General features: G+C 36.3%; 1 protein-coding gene across 2 annotated transcripts; it reads right to left on the bottom strand.

Annotated features, from left to right (window-relative positions):
• Positions 1 to 12,704: 12,704 nt before the first annotated feature.
• On the bottom strand, positions 12,705 to 19,333 carry LOC114387741 (dnaJ protein ERDJ2A-like). Of its 2 annotated transcripts, none has more exons than XM_028347948.1 (11): positions 19,211 to 19,333; positions 18,431 to 18,657; positions 18,190 to 18,285; positions 17,912 to 18,032; positions 17,683 to 17,789; positions 17,375 to 17,592; positions 16,714 to 16,891; positions 16,477 to 16,596; positions 15,654 to 15,740; positions 14,482 to 14,595; positions 12,705 to 13,770 (listed from the first exon to the last, which is right to left on the bottom strand). In XM_028347948.1, the coding sequence occupies exons 2-11, from the start codon at positions 18,614 to 18,616 to the stop codon at positions 12,940 to 12,942; spliced, it is 2,058 nt and encodes a 685-aa protein (XP_028203749.1). In that variant the 5' UTR covers positions 18,617 to 18,657; positions 19,211 to 19,333; the 3' UTR covers positions 12,705 to 12,939. The 2 variants fall into 2 exon arrangements, with proteins under 2 accessions (XP_028203749.1, XP_028203750.1); XM_028347949.1 differs by having other exon boundaries at positions 12,940 to 13,770; positions 18,431 to 18,702; positions 19,211 to 19,329.
• Between the last annotated feature and the right edge of the window lie 379 nt (positions 19,334 to 19,712).

The following is a 19,712-nucleotide window of genomic DNA, read 5'->3' as shown; positions in this document are numbered from 1 at the left end:
TGACCGGATAAAGAACGAAGAACGAAGAACGATTACAGTCGCAATTTGGTAGCTCCTCGGCCTTGTCTTTCTCTTCTTTCTTCTTCTTCTCTCTAATTTCTCTCAATGCTAGACCTCAGAACCCCCCTCTCAACCCCTCTTTACCCTTATTTATAGCAAAACAAGGCATTTGGGGTCATGACAGCTCGCCCAGGCGAGCTGGTCACTTCACCATGAAGTTATTTGGTGGCCCAAGCGAGCCAGAGGCATGCCTGGGCGAGCCAGGGTTCAGAAAAAGACTTAAAATGACCTTTTTGCCCTCCCCTTTGGGTATTTTTGCATCCTTGATCAAAACATTGGATGATCATATGTTTCGCACTGTAACTGGCATTTAACACCACAAGTCAACTAGCAAGGATCAGAAGATCAACAAACGATAGTCCCTGGACGAAATTAGGGTATGACAGTTGCCCCTCTTTACTGATCTTTTATTGGAAATAAAAGGGAAGTAAAGATAAGGACACTAATTTCGTTCGAGCGATCCTATGATTCGACTGGGCAACTAGTGAACCAAGGAAGTGAAATTGAAAAAATCATGAGGACATTGAAGTTCTGTAGAGTGGAAGATATCTGAAGTTCATTTTTCTTTTTCTCTTTTTTTTTATATATTTTTTCATAGCATAGAAACAGAGAACATCGAGTCTTACGAATCACAAAGACAAGGACATTGAGTCCTATAAAAGACAAAAGACGTTAAAGTCTTTGAAATGTAAATGAACATATTGTCGTCTTTTGAAAGCATAACTAATTGAAGACATTGAAGTCTTTTGAAATGTAAATGAAGGCATTGTTGTCTTTTGAAAGCGTAAATGGCTGAAGACATTGAAGTCTTTTGAAAAGTAAATGAAGACATTGTCGTCTTGACAAAAGACATTGAAGTCTTTAGAATGTAAAGAAGACTGTGATATTCTTGACGAAAGACATTGAAGTCTTTAGAATGTAAAGAAGACTGTGATAGTCTTGACAAAAAGACATTGAAGTCTTTGAAAAGTAAATGAAGACATTATCGTCTTGACAAAAAACATTGAAGTCTTTAGAATGTAAAGAAGACTGTGATAGTCTTGACAAAAGACATTGAAGTCTTTGAAAAGTAAAGGAGCAGATGACCTTGATTGTCTCTGCAAGACAACAAACTATAATAGTCTTTGAAATGATAATTGTGAGGACTTTGAGTCCCCTGAAAGATAAAAGACGAGGACTTTGAGTCCTATGAAAGATAAAAGTGAAGATTTTGAGTCTTAAGAAAGATAAAGGCGAGGACTTTGAGTCCTATGAATGATAAAAGCGATGACTTTGAGTCCTATGAAACAAGCCAATAAGTACTAGTACCAAAGGGCTCAACCTTATGAGAAAGCAAGAGGTTGAATCTTTGAGAGGGCCTCTCATCCTCAAAAGATAGGACATTAGATTTAGGAAATCGGTATATACAGAGAAGTCTATGCACTTATGAACATGATTTTTGGGATGCAGATGCATGCAACCTTCATCTTGAAATGCTAGTAATGCAAAATGGTTTTGAACCATGAAAATTGTGTAATGCTCATGACATTCTTTCCTATTTTTTATTTTGATTTTATTTTTTTTCTTCTTTTTTCCCTTTTTTTGTGGAAAATACAGATTGACTGTCTTTTTCTAAAAGATGTGATAACTCATGCAACCTCACCCTATCTTTTGCAAATCTCTTTGGGACTGGCTCAAAGTGTATGTTTTGTTTGATTTAGTCACTTGAAAATTTTGGAATGACGGCACGGGAGCCATATGACATTAAATCAATCAACCGAAATATTAATCCTAGGGTTTTCCCCTTTTCTTTTAAAAACTTCGATTATTCTGCACAGCAAGAAAAACATAATTCTTTGGGATCGATCGTGCATCCCCTTGAAGGATAGCAATGAATTGTCACACTTTGGTATGTGACCAAGTGAAACTTTCCTGATTTAAGGTCATAGAGTGATACCAAGGGTCTGTCGATCCCACTAAAACTTGATGACATGGGCTGATCACGAAAGAATTTATAACGAAGCTACCCTTGGATTCGAAAGGAATCCCAAAGGAGTCTACATGAGAGACTAACATCAGATGTACCCTACTATCACAATTGTCTTTGGGCATTTTCCACAAGCTCTTGGTTGAATGAGTTTTCTTCTCAAATGTGCAAGTGTGAAACCTTGAGGATTCTCTCTTTTTTTTCCATATATTTTTCAACAATCATAAGCGTGTGCGGGTTTCATTTCAGAATCCCAACTTAAAAGAAACATTAGTCATTCCTTGATCCACATGGGCTTTATTAGGCTTGTAACGTGGTCAGGGGTAAGAGGGATATGAAAAAAAGGATTAGAGAGGCTCAAAGAGTGTTTGATGGTTATATTGAGTAAGAACCTTGAGAGTCTTGCTTGTATTTTATTCATTTCAACTTTTGAGTTGGGCTCTACTCCTTTTGTCTTATACATTAATCTTTTATTGCACTTTTGTGCCTTTCTTGCAAAATTTGGAGATCTTTTGTTTCCCCCTTTTTTTCACTCGCCTTTGGCGGATTTTGTTTTCTTCATTGTTGCCTAACTTCATGCATATGTTCTTTGCATTGCTCTTCCCGCTGGTTTAGCAATGGTTCCCACTCAGGGTTTCTATTTTGCTTTTGCTGTTTTTTTTTTATTGTTTTTAGAAAACAAGTATGCTTTGGCTCGGAAGTGGTAGCAATGGATAAACTAGTGTTTGGGATGTTGAAATATGGCTATGTGTCATTTCAAATCTTGACTTATATCCTTTTGTAGTTTGGATTTTGGGGACAAAACCTTAACAACATGCCCCTGATTTTTTTCTTTTTCCTTTTATTTTTATTTTTTATTACCCTAATTTTTGCATAGGCCGCTCTTTCGGGTTCTCGACCTATCGGGTAAGAACTTCTAATTTGCCCCTAGGTTCGCTCGAGGCTCATGCACGATGTCTCTCATTGGCCTAGTGTAGCTTGGGCAAACAAACCATCGGCTTACATTCACATTCCAATAAAAGTTAAATAAGCAAAGATGTAATTGAGAGAATGAGAGACATCAAATTTATCCATATTATTAGCATTATGACTGTTGTTTATAGTAATTTCATAAACTTGAAAATCCTAATGAGTCATTAGAGACATCTAAAAACAACTTTCACATTGCCCCAAGCATCATACACAGTATTGCTTGACAACATCAAAATTCATGAGCGATTATCCTCCTCAAATTTTAGCTAGCTCGCATCAATTAGACTTTGCACCTTATGTTTCAGGGTCATACAATGATCAATAGAATGCCCCGAAACTCCTCCATGATAAGCACATGTTACATTCAAGTCGTATCCTCAGAAAAATGAAGGTTGAGGAACCTTGGCTGGGGTCATGGCTACCATTGCATTATTGAGTAGATATGGGAGTAAGTTAGCATACGACACCGAAATTGGGGTGAATTCTACAAGCTTCTTTTCTAGAAAATTCCTTCCCCTGTTGGTATTTTGGTTTGTGTTAAGGGTGATGTTTGGTATTGGATGTGCGGCAGGCGGGATTTGTGGCTAATTTAGGTGTGGCCTTTGTGGATGATTGAGTGTTCTTGGTTGATAGGGTGGTGGGTAATGAGAAGGGCTGATATTGGCAGAGTATTGATATTGTTGAGCTGGTGGGAAATTTTGCCATGTAGGAACGACAATCATAGCATAGGTTCCTCCCTTTTTCTCATTCTCTCCATTGGCCCCAGGCTTCCCATTCATCAAAGCAGGATAATCAAGTTTTCCTCTTCTCAGACCCACTTCGATCCTTTCGTCAGCGAAAACTAAATCGGCAAAGCTTGAAGGCGTGTAATCCACCAACTTCTCATAATAGAACACTGATAATGTGTCTACTATCATTGTTTTCATCTCCTTCTCCATCATTGGGGGCATTACTTGAGCTGCTAGATCCCTCTACCTTTGGGCGTATTCTTTGAATGACTCATGCTTCTTCTTGCACAAGTTATGTAGTTGCATTCTATTCGAAGCCATATCAGAATTGTACTGATACTGCCTAATGAAGGAAACCATTAGGTCCTTCCAAGAATGGACTCGGGAAGGTTCTAGATTAGCATACCAGGTGACGGTTGCCCCAGTAAGATTTTCCTGGAAGAAATGCATCAACAATTTTTCATTTTTCGAGTATGACCCCATTTTCTTGTTGTAGATCTTCAGGTGATTCTTGGGGCAAGTAGTCCCTTTGTACTTATCGAAATCTAGCACCTTAAACTTCGGAGGGATGATGACATCGGGTACAAGGCACAACTCTGCCATGTCAGCAAAAGCATGACCTCCGCCTCCTTCAATGGCCCTTAGCCTTTCCTCTATATGATTGAATTTTTCCCTTTACACCATGGCAAGAGGGACTATTCCCATTGCAAAAGGCAAGGGTTGTGGTTGGGAGGTACTGAGGGCCCTCCAAACTTTTTGGTAAGGGTACACCACAAAACACCTGCCCCTCAGTGGAATATTCGAGGCAAGGCTCGAAGTCGACTAGATTGTGGTCTCGAGATGCTTCATGCGTCTCCCCCATGGGTTGAGAGACATGCGCATGACCAGATTGAGGTTGTTGGCTCTCAATGGGCATAGGTGCAGAGTTGTTGTCATCCTCATTGGGAGTGTGTGCCACATTGAGTGGCGTATAGTTGGGAGGCAAGCCGTATTGTGGGAAGGAATGCTTGTTTTGAACCTGCACAAAATGGGGGCCGCCCATACTTCTTAACAGTTTGCCTCCTTGACCTACCATATCTGAGACGGGATGATTTACTTGATTGAGGCCCGATAGGTGAGTCGGGTCTACCTCAATGGCGACACTCGTAGTGGTGACCACAGCCGCATTGCCCTCCATGATTTTCTTCATGCTCAAAACGACCTCCATCATGGCGGCCATTTGGTCTTTCATGGCTGCCATTTGGTCTTTCATGGCTTCCATGTCGGCCTTCATCTGCTCTTGCACCTCCTCTACTTCACTCATTACTCTAGCTCTGGCACGCGTTTGGTAAGGGCATCGTAAAGTGCATTCTTTCCTTTTGACTACAATAATTACAGTTCTGATTTCTAGGAAAGAATGTAATGAGTAATGCCACCAATGTGAAAAGAAAAAAAAACATGGATGTATGTGAATGATGCATTGTTGAAGTATTGTGAATTTTACATAGGACATAAAGTCGAATCAATTTAGATTTTCATTAAAACAACATGGTTCATCACATATTGTCAAAGTGAAACTAGAAATAAAACATGGACGTCACGAGTCCTTGATTTTTTTGTAAATCATTTATCTCAATCATGTGTTGGTATAGACAAAGAAGCGATGTAACTGGATCCATCTTCTGCCCCAACTTTTGCAAGTTGGTTACTTCCATACTTGACCTTGACTTGATGAACCTTTCCTTAAAAACATATGCTTGGTTCAACCCGATAATCCAAGGAATAGAAATTTTGATCGCCAATACTTCGACAACATATCATAGAGATGAATGACTTGGGCACACCTATGCTATGCATGACACATGTAATTATGAGATTGACATGAGATGTTCGAAGAACCACCATTTCCTAGTTAACCATGCATTAGGTACCATGTTCACATGATTTTCAATCATTTTCCTAGAAAAGTGGGTGTATAATCCCAACATGGTTGGTTTATAGCCATCATTATGGTACCCAACACATGTAACTAAGAATATGGTGTAAACTTTCATCCTTCATTTTGAGTTTCTTCTTGTTCTTTTTGTTCTTGTTTTTCTTTTTCATTTTTTTTTGCAAAGGAAAATGCAAGGATCATGCATGCAAACTGTGGAAATAGAATGCATGCAGTTGGTGGAACAAAAGCATGCTAAATGAAGGTATATGACAATGCAATGACTTATGCAAATGCAATGTATGAATATGACAAATGCTAAATGCAGGAATGATGTGTCCATTACGATGCCATGAAGAGATGCATGATGCAATCAAGGAACAAGCCAGGGTAAATTTGCTATGTGCCCCTAATTCAGGAATCTAATGGAAAGGATCCAAAAGTCCCTTTCTAGTGACAACTCCCAAGGGTGTTTTCATGTAACTTTACTGGCTTCTAGAGATATCATCCTCTTAGGCAATATATTGTGGCGATAAGGACTATCAGCGACAATGCATAACTAAAAGTCGAAAACTCTAGACGAGGCTTCACTGTTATCAAGCAAGTCGGAGACCCAGCATGACCACAGATTGACCTTTACTCCTTATGGCTCACATAGACGTAGGTATAGGGCATAATATCTCAATGTGTGCGAGGTGTAGGTGTCATGTGTGCGTAGAAAAAATATTCCTAACTATGAATGTAATCGATAGACAAACACACACCAAACACAACAACATAGCAAAAGTTATATACAAAATATGGACAAAACAAAAGATAAAAGGGAAAAAGGAAAATAAATAAAGAAGAAGTCATGATAAAAACATTGCACACTGATCAAATGACTTAACTCTCTAACGGTCCCCAATCGAGTCACCAACTATCGCAACCTACCATTCGGCGAGGGTGCGAAAAGGCCAAATAAGATGGGCCAAAGCGTTTGTCTCAAAGGGAGAAAACGAGTGGAGTCGTCACCAACATTTATTTGAGGAAAATGCTAGAAAAAACCAAAAAAAAAGGTCTACGAGCTTTAAAAATGAAAGTTCGGGAGTTGTTTATGCATGGGAAAGGTATTAGCACCCCACGCATCTGTCACAAGGGATAGAAACCTTCAATCGAGTGTGCAAAACATGACTTTAAAATTGTGTATTTTCCCTTTTTATATTTCTTATTTTTTGTGGTCGACAAGGTTGTTGCCCTTGCTCCTACGTATCCTCCGGTGCGATGAGGAATTCAAACTTACGTAGTTCTTTAAGTCTGAATGTTTGTTGTGTTACATTATTTTTATGTTTTACATATGAACAGAGGCAGTAGTATTTCTAATAATGGACTTGACAAAAGAATTCAAAAGATTTGAGAAGACATAGAGGCCATCTTGGCTAAGAGCACCTCTAAGAAGGATGGAACCATCAACCTAAGATTTAACAACACAATGAGATGAGTGAAACTCAAAAAAGACATTATTATCTTTGGCATACTAACTCGCACTAACTAAGTTCTTAGTTATGTCAAGAACACGCAATAGATTATTTAGAGTTAATTTAACATTAAAGGCAAAAGGAGAATTAAAAACTGTTGAACTAGTGGAAATAATAGGCAAACCTTGACCATTTCCAAAGAAAACATGCTCATTGCCCGAGGTTGGAATTTCATTCATCAAGTTCTAAGGAGATACAGTGACATGATGAGTTGCCCCAAAGTCAATGTACCAATTCTGTGATTGTTGAGTAGGATTAGCATTGGCTAAGTAGGCCTAAGGAGCTTGTGCATTTTGTTGTGACTGAGAGTTATTGTCCTGGTCTTGAGAATTAGACCTCTGATAAGAGTAGTTTCTGTGCTAATTCCAAGATTGGTCTTGATTATACTGATGAGCTACATAATTTGGATTAAACTAGTGATAGCAATCAGTTGCATTGTGGCCAAACTTGTAGCAGACTTGACATTGTATTTAATACCTATCAGTATTTCCATAATTTCCAGCATTTCCATAATTCTTGTGGTCACCATTTTCAAAATTCTTGTCCTCATTATTTCCATAGTTTCTATTATCATTGTTACCATAATTTTTGTCTCCTCTATACCCATAGCCAGACCTGTCACCTCCTCCTCAATAATTAGAGGATCTGCCTCTATCATTGTGTTGAGTAAATTGCACTTGAGGTGGTGAATCTAAATCAATATCCTTTATCTTTGCTGTTTGAGCTCGAGTTAAATTCAGTCCAGGAGCAATAGCATTTTCTCTTAACTTTTCAAGCCTTTTTCTCTTGAGCCAAAAGAAGAGCTTGGACCTCCTCAAATTCAAACTAATCAATCTTGTTGCTAATTGCAGTAACTAGTGATTCATACTCAATTGGAAGACCTTCAAGAATAACATCTATTTGTTCCTGAATAGAAATAGTGTGTCCAATGGCTAGTAAAGAATCAACAATTGTCTTTATACGAGTGAGAAATTCACCTATGGAGTGTTCACCTTTTCTGGTATTCCTAAGTTCCATGTGAAGGTATCAGGATTTTTCTTTTGTCTTAGCATGAAAGTGATTATCTATCTTTTCCCATACTTGATGTGCATGAACACAACCAACAACTTTTGACAAAATTGCCTCAGATAAGGACGACTGAAGCCAAACAAGTAATGACTGGTCTTGATATTCCCATGCTGCATAAGCTGGATTTTCTTTATCCATGTCTGCATATTCTTGTGTAAGATTCTTTGGAGGAATAAGAGGACTGACAACAAAACGTTGCAGACGATGAACCTTTAGAATTGGTTCAATTTATTGTTTCCAAAGAAAAAAGTTATCATCTATAAGTTTAGTCGTAACATGATATGCAAAATTATTAACAACACCCGAGGAATTAAATGGACCTCTAGTCACTGGAACAACATTGAACGATGATGATGACATAACAAATGCAGGACACGAAATCGAACAAAAACAAGAAAACACAACCATGAACCTGATATGGAGATTACGAGAAACAAAACTTTAACACTTCAACGCTGAGATCATGATGCAAAAGGAAATCGTGATCAATGAAGAAACAGAATTGCAAACCAAAAACCACATCTGAAGAGGATTAAAAAATTGACCAAAGAAGACACAACCATCGAAAAGCCAAACAAAATGAAAAATCAAGGATTCGCTTGAATCACATGAACAAAAATAACGAACTTAATAGAATACATTGGCGCAAGAAAAAAATTAGGATCAAACTTTCATTGAAGGCTTTAGGAAGCTCTGGATACCTGAAGAAATTCATATCAGTGAAAGAGAAAGAGATAAAACTGAAAGCTAAGAAACTGTTATTGTATTATGAAATTGATCAGCTACAACTAAATGCTTAGCAGTGTATTTATAAAAAATTCTAACTACATAACAATTAGTCTAACTAACTAATTGTTATGCTATGTTAGCAATGACTCGACTGCTAACTAACTAACTGTCTATGTAACTGACTAATTGTTATGCTAAGTCAACAATGACTCAGCTACTAACTAACTAATTGTCTATATGTATTATTTAGTTAGGCTTTAACCTTGTCATTTTTCATTTCTTCATGAATGTCATCAGGATCCCACAACCGACCGTGGCTTCCATTTTTGCTAGACTCTCGACAAACAACCGTTCGTTCTTTTTCTTGTAAACTATCATGCATAGCTATAAATTTATCTTTAGAGAAAGTTATAAGAGCTTTATCTTTCAGCCTTTCTAACACAATAAAGACTGAATCTACACTTTCACCTATATTAAGATTTCAGATGTCCACCAAAGAAAAATGCAAGATCTAGAAAAATTTGTTGCTCTTTGGGATCTAGATCATCATAACTCAGTTTCATTCTATCATAAACTTCTTGAAAAGGTATTTTTTCAAGCTGGTCTAACTCATTTCCACATACTTCCTAATTTTTTGCACGAAGAAGATGAGTCAACTCATAACTAATGGAATGACTTTGGCATAATTAACCATCGCTTTTGATAGGTTGTCATACTCCCTTTGATCATGACATTGGTTAAAGGCTTTCAAATTGAAAAGTTCAAGTGCTTGATTGAAACTGAATTCTCTAAGTAGGTATATCTCATCAGCTTTGTTAGCTTCAAGAATTTGCTTATCTCTAGTTGTTACAATGATTCTACTATCTGATCCAAAATTATCAAGAGTTCTCAGTAATTTTTCTAGGTGATTTGAATCATTCACATCATCAAGAACAATAAGAACTTTCATTCGACCAATTCTAACAATATCATTGGGCAACGAATTTGGTGTGTCCATTTTAACAACATTTCCTAGTAGTTCTGAAAAAACTTTTTCCTTCAAAGAAATTATCCCATGTTTCCTTGATTGTTCTCTTTCATTAGCTAAAAATAAACAATCATCATATTCAGACCGTAGTTTAATGAATACTTTTTCCGCAAGGATTGTCTTGCCAATACCTCCCATACCCCATAATCCAGTAAGACAGATGTCTTGGTTCTTTGTGTATCAGCAATTCCACATCTGTAATTTTTTTGTCAATTCCAACCAGTCCTTTCAAGTTAACCAGGGGTTTATGCAGCCTCATCAGCACAACATCGATAATTTCTTTAACCAACTCAGCATCAGTTCTGGATAACACACACAAAGAGAGAGAAAGTGTGTGTTAAAACTAATGTGTCTTTTATTTTGTGGGAGGGGGGGCTTCATTTTTTCCTTCTTAGTGGGATTCCTTTAGAGATCACGAATAAATAATAAGGGCCTTGTTAGATGTATCTAGAAATCTGAAAACAAGTACCATTTAGAAATTGAATATGTTTAAATGTATTACATGGTTGTAACTAAACCACTAAATTTAATGGACAACAAAATCAGAATTCTAGCATAGTGGCAATGACTAATAAGCGTATATTTTGACATATGCAATGTGATGTATTAGTTTAAGCAACCACGTGACAAAATGCATATAACTATATAACAACTAGAAAATATTAAGGGAAAAAGGAGCTTACCGATTTGACGACACAATCCCGGATACCTTAGCAGTTTTCTTCTAAGCATATCTCTCCAGAGTTGCACTACGTTGGTCTCATATTTTCTTCCATGCTCAGCAAATGCATTTATCTAACTCTCAAGTTGATGTCCTATATCTGCGGGTTCCATTTTGCAGAAAACAGGGATTACAGTCTGTCCATATTTATCTCTGCATTCAAGTATTGTCACGAGTTCTTCTAAGCACAAACGTGAAGATGCATAGTCCGGTCAGAATATGATCAACGAAATGAATGATTCTTCCATTGCTCTAACAAGTGATGGCGATATTTCTTTCCCCTTCTCAAGCTTATCATCTACAAAAGCATATATTTTCATGTCAAAAGCCTCAACCAAATGGCTAAGAAACCCGTTGCGGATGTCCTTGCCCCTAAAGCTAACAAAAATATCATACTTTATTTGAGTAGTAGTGTTGTTGTTTGACATGGTTTTTTCCTCTACACCCTTCAGTTTTGAAAATAACCAAGAAAAACAGTACCCAGAGAAATACGATATGGTGTTGGATCGAAACAAGTGCACACAGGATCTGTCTGTCTCTAGTCTCTACACTGAAATATGTATGAGCTACAAGGTAAACTGCAAAGAAAAAGAAAGTTAGAAATGAAGTGAAAAAATCAGAGTTTATAAAACAAAAAACTTGATATCTACAACAACTTGAAATGCTGAGGAAGGAAGAGGATGTGATATGAGAAATACAATACCAGCTTCTTCCTTTTCTTTGGCCAAAAATTAATAATGGGTTGTAGTCCATATGGATCTGTGATAATTTTGATTGATTTGTTCATCTTATCATGAGTAGTTGCACTGCACATAGTAGGGTTCGGTCCTAACACTCTTCTTTCTTAAATTTTTATGGGACCGAGTCAAACAGCATGCTTTTGGATTATACTGTGTGCACTTTACACCCGTATTTTACAACAGAACTGTCATTTGACATTGTCAGCATAGATAGGTGCTTATTGCAAATGTGTGAATTGTACATTGCTATTTACATCCCTTCCTTCCCTCCCCTAAGCAAAAAGATTAATATTGATACTTTGTAGCCAAAATTTCACACAAGATGAGTCAAGAGATGGTTACGACAAAGTAGAATACAAAAAGATACTATACTACGCGGCTCAGCGCACCTAAAATAAAAAATACCGAAGAAAACATATCAACCACTGAGGATGAATAGGAAAAAAGCCACTCTATACCACTGTATTACAAAGGCTTTGGAAAAAACCCTCGAGGAAGATTGAAGATTGTTAAAGTATAAGATGAAAACCTCCAAAGTGTTTATCCTCTTGATTGTACAACAAAGTTAAACCATTTAGAATCAACCTAGTCATAGAAGTTGGAATAGTATATATGAGATCTCATATTCATATTTCAGTGACCATTGTCCACCAAAAAAGTTTGTATTAAGAGTAATATTAGCTTGTTAAAAATAAGTTTTATATAGAACACTTACCTATTGTCAATCTATCTGTTATCAAATTTTAATCAAATACAATGAGTTACTTTGTTAATATTCTACTCCCTTCTCTTTCATACTGATAAAAAAAAATACTCTACTCTTCTTTGAGCTCTATGATGTGGGACCACATCACTTAGGTGTTGCGTCTCTTCTCACTTTTTGAGAGTTTGGAAAATACCTATATATCACTAAATAAAGAAGGAAAAAACTTGTAAAATACTTTTAATCTCTCCTAACTTTAATCTAAACATTAACAAAATTATGAATAATAATACCTATATTTCACTTTTCAATTCACCATTTGATTATGGACCCATAGCCCTCTAAGGTATTACTGTGGGCTTTAGATGGATCAAATGGTTCTTAAAAATGGTACACCGTAAACCACCTATAAAGGTGGCCTACTGTGGCACGTCTCTAAAAACAACTAAAATCTCAACTAGGTTGAATTCTTGAGGATGAGATGGTTACATGGAATAGTCGACATTAAAAATCTCAACTAAAATTTCTCAATAAAACATTTAAAAAAGTTATACCCCGGCATTAAATCAAAATTAAATCCTTACTCTCATTTACCATAATTGAGATTTTCAGATGATATTACAATTTAATCACAATATCAGCTGAACTAGGATACGAACAGAAATCCAAGCATCAACGCAGTCCAACTGATAAACAAAATGGACATTATAGACTATTACTGCTACAAGTTAATAATTCTACCATCCAAGAGGGGAAAAGATGAAACTTATGGTTCTATCATGTTAGAAAAAACTTCTCATTCCTCCTCAGAGCCTGAACTTTCTGCAGCTTTACCATGTTTATTCACAGTGCCATTGGCAGCTTGTTGCTTATTTTTTGTGTTCTGATCATCCTCTTCATCTTCACTGTACTCACTCTCGTAGTCATCATCATACTCTTCATCCTCGTTGTCCTCATCCTCCTCAACTCCATCCTCCATGATAGGTCCTTCATCAGCCAAAACAGCAGCCCTGGTGCCAGCCCGAGTCCGTTTCAAAACTTTGAGCTTTAAATTTGTCCTTCTGTCACAGCCCAACCAAGAATCACACAAACAATAGCAAGTCAAACTGTAGTTACCCTCTGATGGGGCCTGGAACTTGCCCAATACTAATCTAGAGCCCCCTTTCACCTTCTCAACTGCTTCTGCAACTGCCTTACTGGTCTCCTTCACATTTGCTCCTGACCCCTCCATAGACTCCTCAATTGCCTTAGATGCAGCAGTTACAGCAGCAGCTTCATCCATGAAACTAACCTTCTGAGAAAACCACACATTATTTGAAACAGAATCCGCAAGCAAAAACCAGTAATTTTCTTCCTTATGAAATGGGTAGTAGGGGGCATGTGGAAGGGCACCAATCAGGCCATTACCCCTTTTAACATTTATCCAAGCATGGAGGGTCACAATGTCACCCTCTTGTATACCCTCTTCACCTTCAGTCTCACAAGTTACCTCAAGTGTCAAGGAAGGCATCATGTCCAGTACCGTCTCAATGTCTTGCACTTCCGTAGAAGATAACCCACCTGTTTGAATAAGCAGGTCAGCTCGCTCCAGAGAGTCCATGTCATGAAGTTCCTGAAATGTTCTCACCTGCATTATCAAGAAGAGAAATGCTTAGTTCCAACACTCAATGTCATGGGATCAATTTGGAAATTCAATATGACCAACATAAAAACAAAAAAGAAATTCAACATCTGAATTTCAAAATAGCCAATAGTCACTATACAGTATACACAACTTTGGGTTAATTGTGCATAAAAGAGATAGCTAGGCAGTTTAAGAAAAAAATAAAAATAAGATAAATCATTGATCCTAAAACTAGTCATTCAACCACTAAAGATAGGATCCAATCCAATAAGAATTCCCCCTTTCAAAAATCGCACATTAAGGTTTCCTCTCATCCAACTCAAGTAGTTACACCTAATTAAAATAAAGCAAATGGTTTCCACTTTCAAATTCTATAAAACCTCTAACCTAGATTAAAAAGAGGGGGGCGGGACCAATCAACATTTCCTAGACGCATTCTTTGTTTCTAGATTTTCTTAATTATTTATCCATTTGTCAATTTTGAGAACACTTAGCAGAAATAAAATTCCATTAAATTGGATCCAAAAAGTGGCTAATTAGCTAGTTAGATACACAGGAAATATGTGCATAAAAGGTTTGTTGATATTTTATCTGAGGTCAATGTTAAAGATCTCTACACCATGTAACTACAGGTAAACAGCATGGACACAAAAATCCACATCCAGACCAGGGAAATTTAATCATTTACCAAGGTCATGAATAATGTTGACATACCTTGCGGGCCACCTTCTTAATAATAATAGTCTCACTTATATGTGGCAACTGCAGAAATGGTGCAATTCCTTCAGGTGATCCACCAGTAGACTTTCTAGCACTAAGAGGAACAGCCTGCATAGGTCATACATCAAGAAAAGCACATCATATAAATATTGATTTATTAAAAAGCAAAGCTAAAAATAATAATTGATGATATATTCAGTTAAAATGCTTGGCTAAACAACACAAGAAAAATGAACCTGAACAATGAGAACTTCACATTTCAATATTTCATAAAAGTGTACCAATAAGACACCTTTCAACCTAAACCAATATTATCAATGGCGGATGGTGGAACATGGGGGAAGGCCAAAATTCCACCATATAAACATGCCATCACGGCCTATGGCACTGTCATGGCAGGCTTCCCTTCACAAATTGCCTATGGCGGTTGGCAGAAAAACCGCCACACCATTCTGCCATGGTGGCCATAGCGCCACCATTTAACAACACTGACCTAAACTAAGAACATATCAATGTGCAACATTTGTGTAGCATACCCAATTGTCTTGTTCTTGAAGCTAATAGACATCACTCATCAGCATATGAACCAAAAGATGCTAGAGGAAAAAAATGAAAAAAATTTGGTTCCCATTTTACTTGTAGGATGATCTATGATGTCAACAAGCACATTTTAAAATCTAAAACAGAGCAAATATTTTTATATTAATTAAAAAAATTAATTTTTTACTTCATAAATTTTTTAACATAAAACTATTTATTATTTTTTACTCCATTATTTAATTTTCTTGTTAGATGAAAAAATTATTCAACTTTACAATTGGGTGTCAGACAAGTGAAACCGTGAAAATGAATTAGATAGCTTCTCCTTTGTGCACTGTAATTACCTCCCAAATCATGCCTCAGATGGGATGAATTTTATTTAGGTGGAAGCCACAGAATTTAAACATTTTTTCCTTCTAATTCACCATAAACAAGCAAATGAAATTGTGTAAATCTCTTCTAATTCACTCCCTTCAAATTCTTTCCCTCATAAATCAATGAAAACAAGGCATAAATGTAACAGAAGAATATGACTTGCTTAAAACTAAAAATATGGCAAGGTGCAATTGGAGAAAAAAATGACTGCGCAGAGCAAATATACTTGGCTTCAAACTTAGATTCATCACCTGGACGATACATTGAGAAAGCTCAACAACACCAATTGCAGGCCTCAGCCATCCATGGCCCTGAGCATTCCGTGGTATAACTGCCATCTTTTAAAGAAAGTAGAGCATTAAAGAATGTTCAGAAATGCAAATATCACAGCTTCAAGACTATAAATCCAGAAATAGAAATATCATATACATCATATAAGAGAATGATGACAAGCAAAACTTCATGATTACAATGAGCAACCATTATGTATGATATCATCTTTAATTATAGGTATGATCTTTCTTTTGGTACTGTAAATCTCAGTGATCCATTATCCTACTTATTTCTCTACCTTCTAAGGTAAGCTAGTATTAGCATACAAAAGCTACCAAAACATTTCAAGAGCACACAAGAATAGCTTAAAATAAATGCCATATGTATCATTTCACTTAATTAGGATTTCAGATATTTTCCAGGAAAGTGATTGGTTATACTTTTGCCATGTCCTTCATGATTGAGTTTGGGAATAGGATTTTGTCACACACTCACATGTCTCTAACATTTTGCATCTTACATTAAAAAACTCAAGGTTGACAAGTGTCTAAGAGTCAACAAAAATAAAAATCCATAAGCTGGACACAAGGCACCCCAGGCATGAGCACTGGCAGGAAATGATTCTATTTATATTGGGTAATTCTAAGAATTTAGTGTTCAAATATTTCTATATTGATGCAACTTTTGAATTGTGATTGCAATTTGCAAAAGACAGTGCAGACTTAAAGTGAACAGCATAATTAAGAAAACATGAGCATTGAGTCTACTTAGATACATAAGATCAAATAGTCAGTTAGTCACCTTAATTAATTCTTCAAGTAGGCGGGGTGCTGTTTCTAAAATTCGTCTGAAATCACTTTGTAAAGATGGAGACAAGGCTGCAAGTTCACGAGTCAACTGAGCTTGAACTAACAGCTCTGTCTGAAAGAAAATAGGATATATGTGAGCATATAAAAGGCAGAGAAATCAGAATAGAACACTTGTATTCCAAGAAAAAATATGAAGCACTTCATTAAGCTTAGCCATACAAGAAGATACCTTAACCAGTGCAGGATGTTGCTTCCAAAATTTAGCCTGCTCCTGCTTGATGTTTTTGAGGTCAAGATTCAACTCACTCCTTACCAACATAAAAAGCTTCTGAAGAGGTTCATCATCAGTCCTACGAACTGGAATTTCCATATATTCAGCAGCCTTGATGAAGACATCCATGACTTTGCTGTACAACATAATATTCACAAATAATTAAACTTTGAAAGTTTAAAGTATAAAAGATAGCTATTGTATGAATTGGGAGAGGGGGGCGGGGGGATAACTCAATTTTAAATCTATTACAACATAATATTCCAAAATACCAATGTCCTTACCAGTAGTATCATAAGAAAGGGTTAAATAAAATAACCTGTTACTTTACTGTTTTCTTTTCATTCTCAATATTTCATCAATATTGTAGTGCAATTCAATCTTGTAAATTCAGTATGGGATGGAAAGGGGTTTTATAAACTTTTTTATTTTGTACAAACATCCATTTGCAAACTAACACATTCACACAGTCTAAAGACTAAACAAACATCAATAACAAAAGCTAATAAATGAAAAAATTCAACGGCTGTCAACATAAAATTCAGATCTCTATATCCTAAAGAATAATGGCAAGAATAAAGACTGACAGAGCTTAACTACATAATCAATGTATATATACCTGGGGGCCAAAGAAGGCTTCATAAGGTAATAGTAAGTAGAAAGTGTTTGATGCATCACATAGTTTCCGGTATACTTTGATGATCTGGAGAGATAAACAACAGCAATGACCAATGGCAAGAGAATACACACACCAACAATCCAAAGCAGAAGTATTCCACCAGATGCCCCATCAATATTTAGCAGGAACTGAGGAAGAGCTATACCCATTTGGAATCCCTGCAATTAAATATCATGTATATTTCAACAGCATGTAAACAAAAAGATAACGAGCCACTTAGCATTTTCCATAACCTTATGTTTTATTACCTGCCTGCCATCAGGATGGCCATATTTTTCATAATTTTCACGAGCTATTGGATCTGTAAGAGCTTGATAAGCTTTGGCAATGTACTCAACGAAGTACTTGTGTGCCTCTAAAATAAAAGGAATGAAAATATATCAGTTACATAGGCAATTGTAGGAAGCCGACATTCCTGCAAACATCAAAATTTGCATTGCAACAATAAGAAAACTAAACAACTGAAACACCTTCAACCTGGATCCGGATTTTTATCTGGATGGTATTGAATAGAAAGTCTCCTATACTTTTTCTTTATTTCAGACTCAGCCGCTCCAGGCTCTAATCCTAGAATATTAAACGGATCGAAAATTTCAATCTGCATAAAATTTACAAGAAAAAATTCAGAACATGCACCAGTGGAACTCTCGGCCAATAAGTAAAATGTTATACCACAAACACAAGATCCCTCGATACTAATTTCATAACCCAAGCACTGGAATAGCTGAATTCATTTGAACTTTCTAATTGTTTACCTCACGACTCATGGTCTTTATGTAATAAACCAGAACAATCATAACCACCCAAAGTAGTAACAATGTAAAGTTACTACAGGTTGAGACATTCGAAATCTGCAAAACCAAAGGGGAAAGAGAACAAAAATCAGAAGGAGAAACCAGATGTCAAGACAGAATTAGATATTAAATATCACAAGTATATAACCAAGCAATCATTTAAGAAAAATAACGAGATACACGTAGCAGAAAATGATCTCACCCTCTTGAATATCGATTTATGGTACTTCCCGGACCGCGAGCACTCAGAGCAATGACAGTGAATGCTCTTTGATTTCTTACTGGCAGCACGGCACAACTTTGTTATTGTATATGGCACAATAGGAATGGCCATTATCGTCAAAATGAATATTGGGAACAGTGCACTATTCTCCTCTGAAGCAGCCATCGTTCCCTTCTGCACCCAACAACCTCAAAAGGTTACCAGGCCTGCAAAGGCAACTCTCGTTATTGCCCACAACCCAATCTCTCAATCTTTCGTCAGAACAAAAATCAGCAATTACAAACCAATCCACAGAATACAAGAATCAGAAAACACGCACATACACAAATAAAAAATAAATAAAAAAGTTCCTGCAGCACTCACTATAATTAAACAAGTAGCAAAAGACCTATCAGAATATGAAAAAATTGAGATTATCAAATAGTGTCTCTCAACAAAAACCCAAATCAGGTTTCTACATTAAGGATTTTAAGGGAAAACACAAATTGTCAAATTCGAATAAAAAAAACAGCACAACGAACCATACACACACAAAGCAGCTTCAGTTACAGTTAAAGACTAACAGAGTATACGTATGGTTCAGACAGTGCGTGGATTGAGAATCACCAAAAACCTAAAAAGTCATGAATTGGGAAATCGAGAGGTTTAATTTGACGAATCTAATTGAAACCGAAACAGAGATGCAAGCGAATCGGAAATGAAATCAGAGAGATCGAGAAGGAAAAGACATGCAATTGAGAGAGAGAGAGAGAGAGAGACCTGAGTCTTGGGATTCGAAAAAGTGGAATGAAAGGTCAACTTGGATGGGAGAGGGAAATAGGAGGAGATGGAACCTCAGAATACAGGACTCAGCATTGAGATCAGACCGCAGCAACAGAGAGAGGGGACAATTATATAATTTTACGCCTTAAATATTATTATTTTAGTCCTTGTGAAATTAATGCATTCTTGATTTTAGTATCAATAAAATTATTTTCTCGTTTATCTTTTTATTGACTAAATTTACTTTCTCATTATCAATTCGATTAAATATTTAGAGAAAAAAAATTATTACCATTATCTTCAAATACTACTTGTGATATAAATAAAAAGTTATAAATTGTAAAAAAAAAAAATTGTGAGATTTTTATACTAAATAACATATAAATATATTTATAGGTGTTTATTGAATGTTAAGGTCTATTTGATTCTCATGAAATTTCAGAATCAACTTACCTAAAATTTCTATGTACTAACAAAAATATCCTCACTAATAATATAT

The sequence above is a fragment of the Glycine soja genome, chromosome 15, assembly GCF_004193775.1.
Source record: "Glycine soja cultivar W05 chromosome 15, ASM419377v2, whole genome shotgun sequence".
Lineage (NCBI taxonomy): Eukaryota > Viridiplantae > Streptophyta > Magnoliopsida > Fabales > Fabaceae > Glycine > Glycine soja.
The sequence above is the reverse complement of the archived record's forward strand: the minus strand, read 5'-3'. Positions and strand labels throughout refer to the sequence as shown.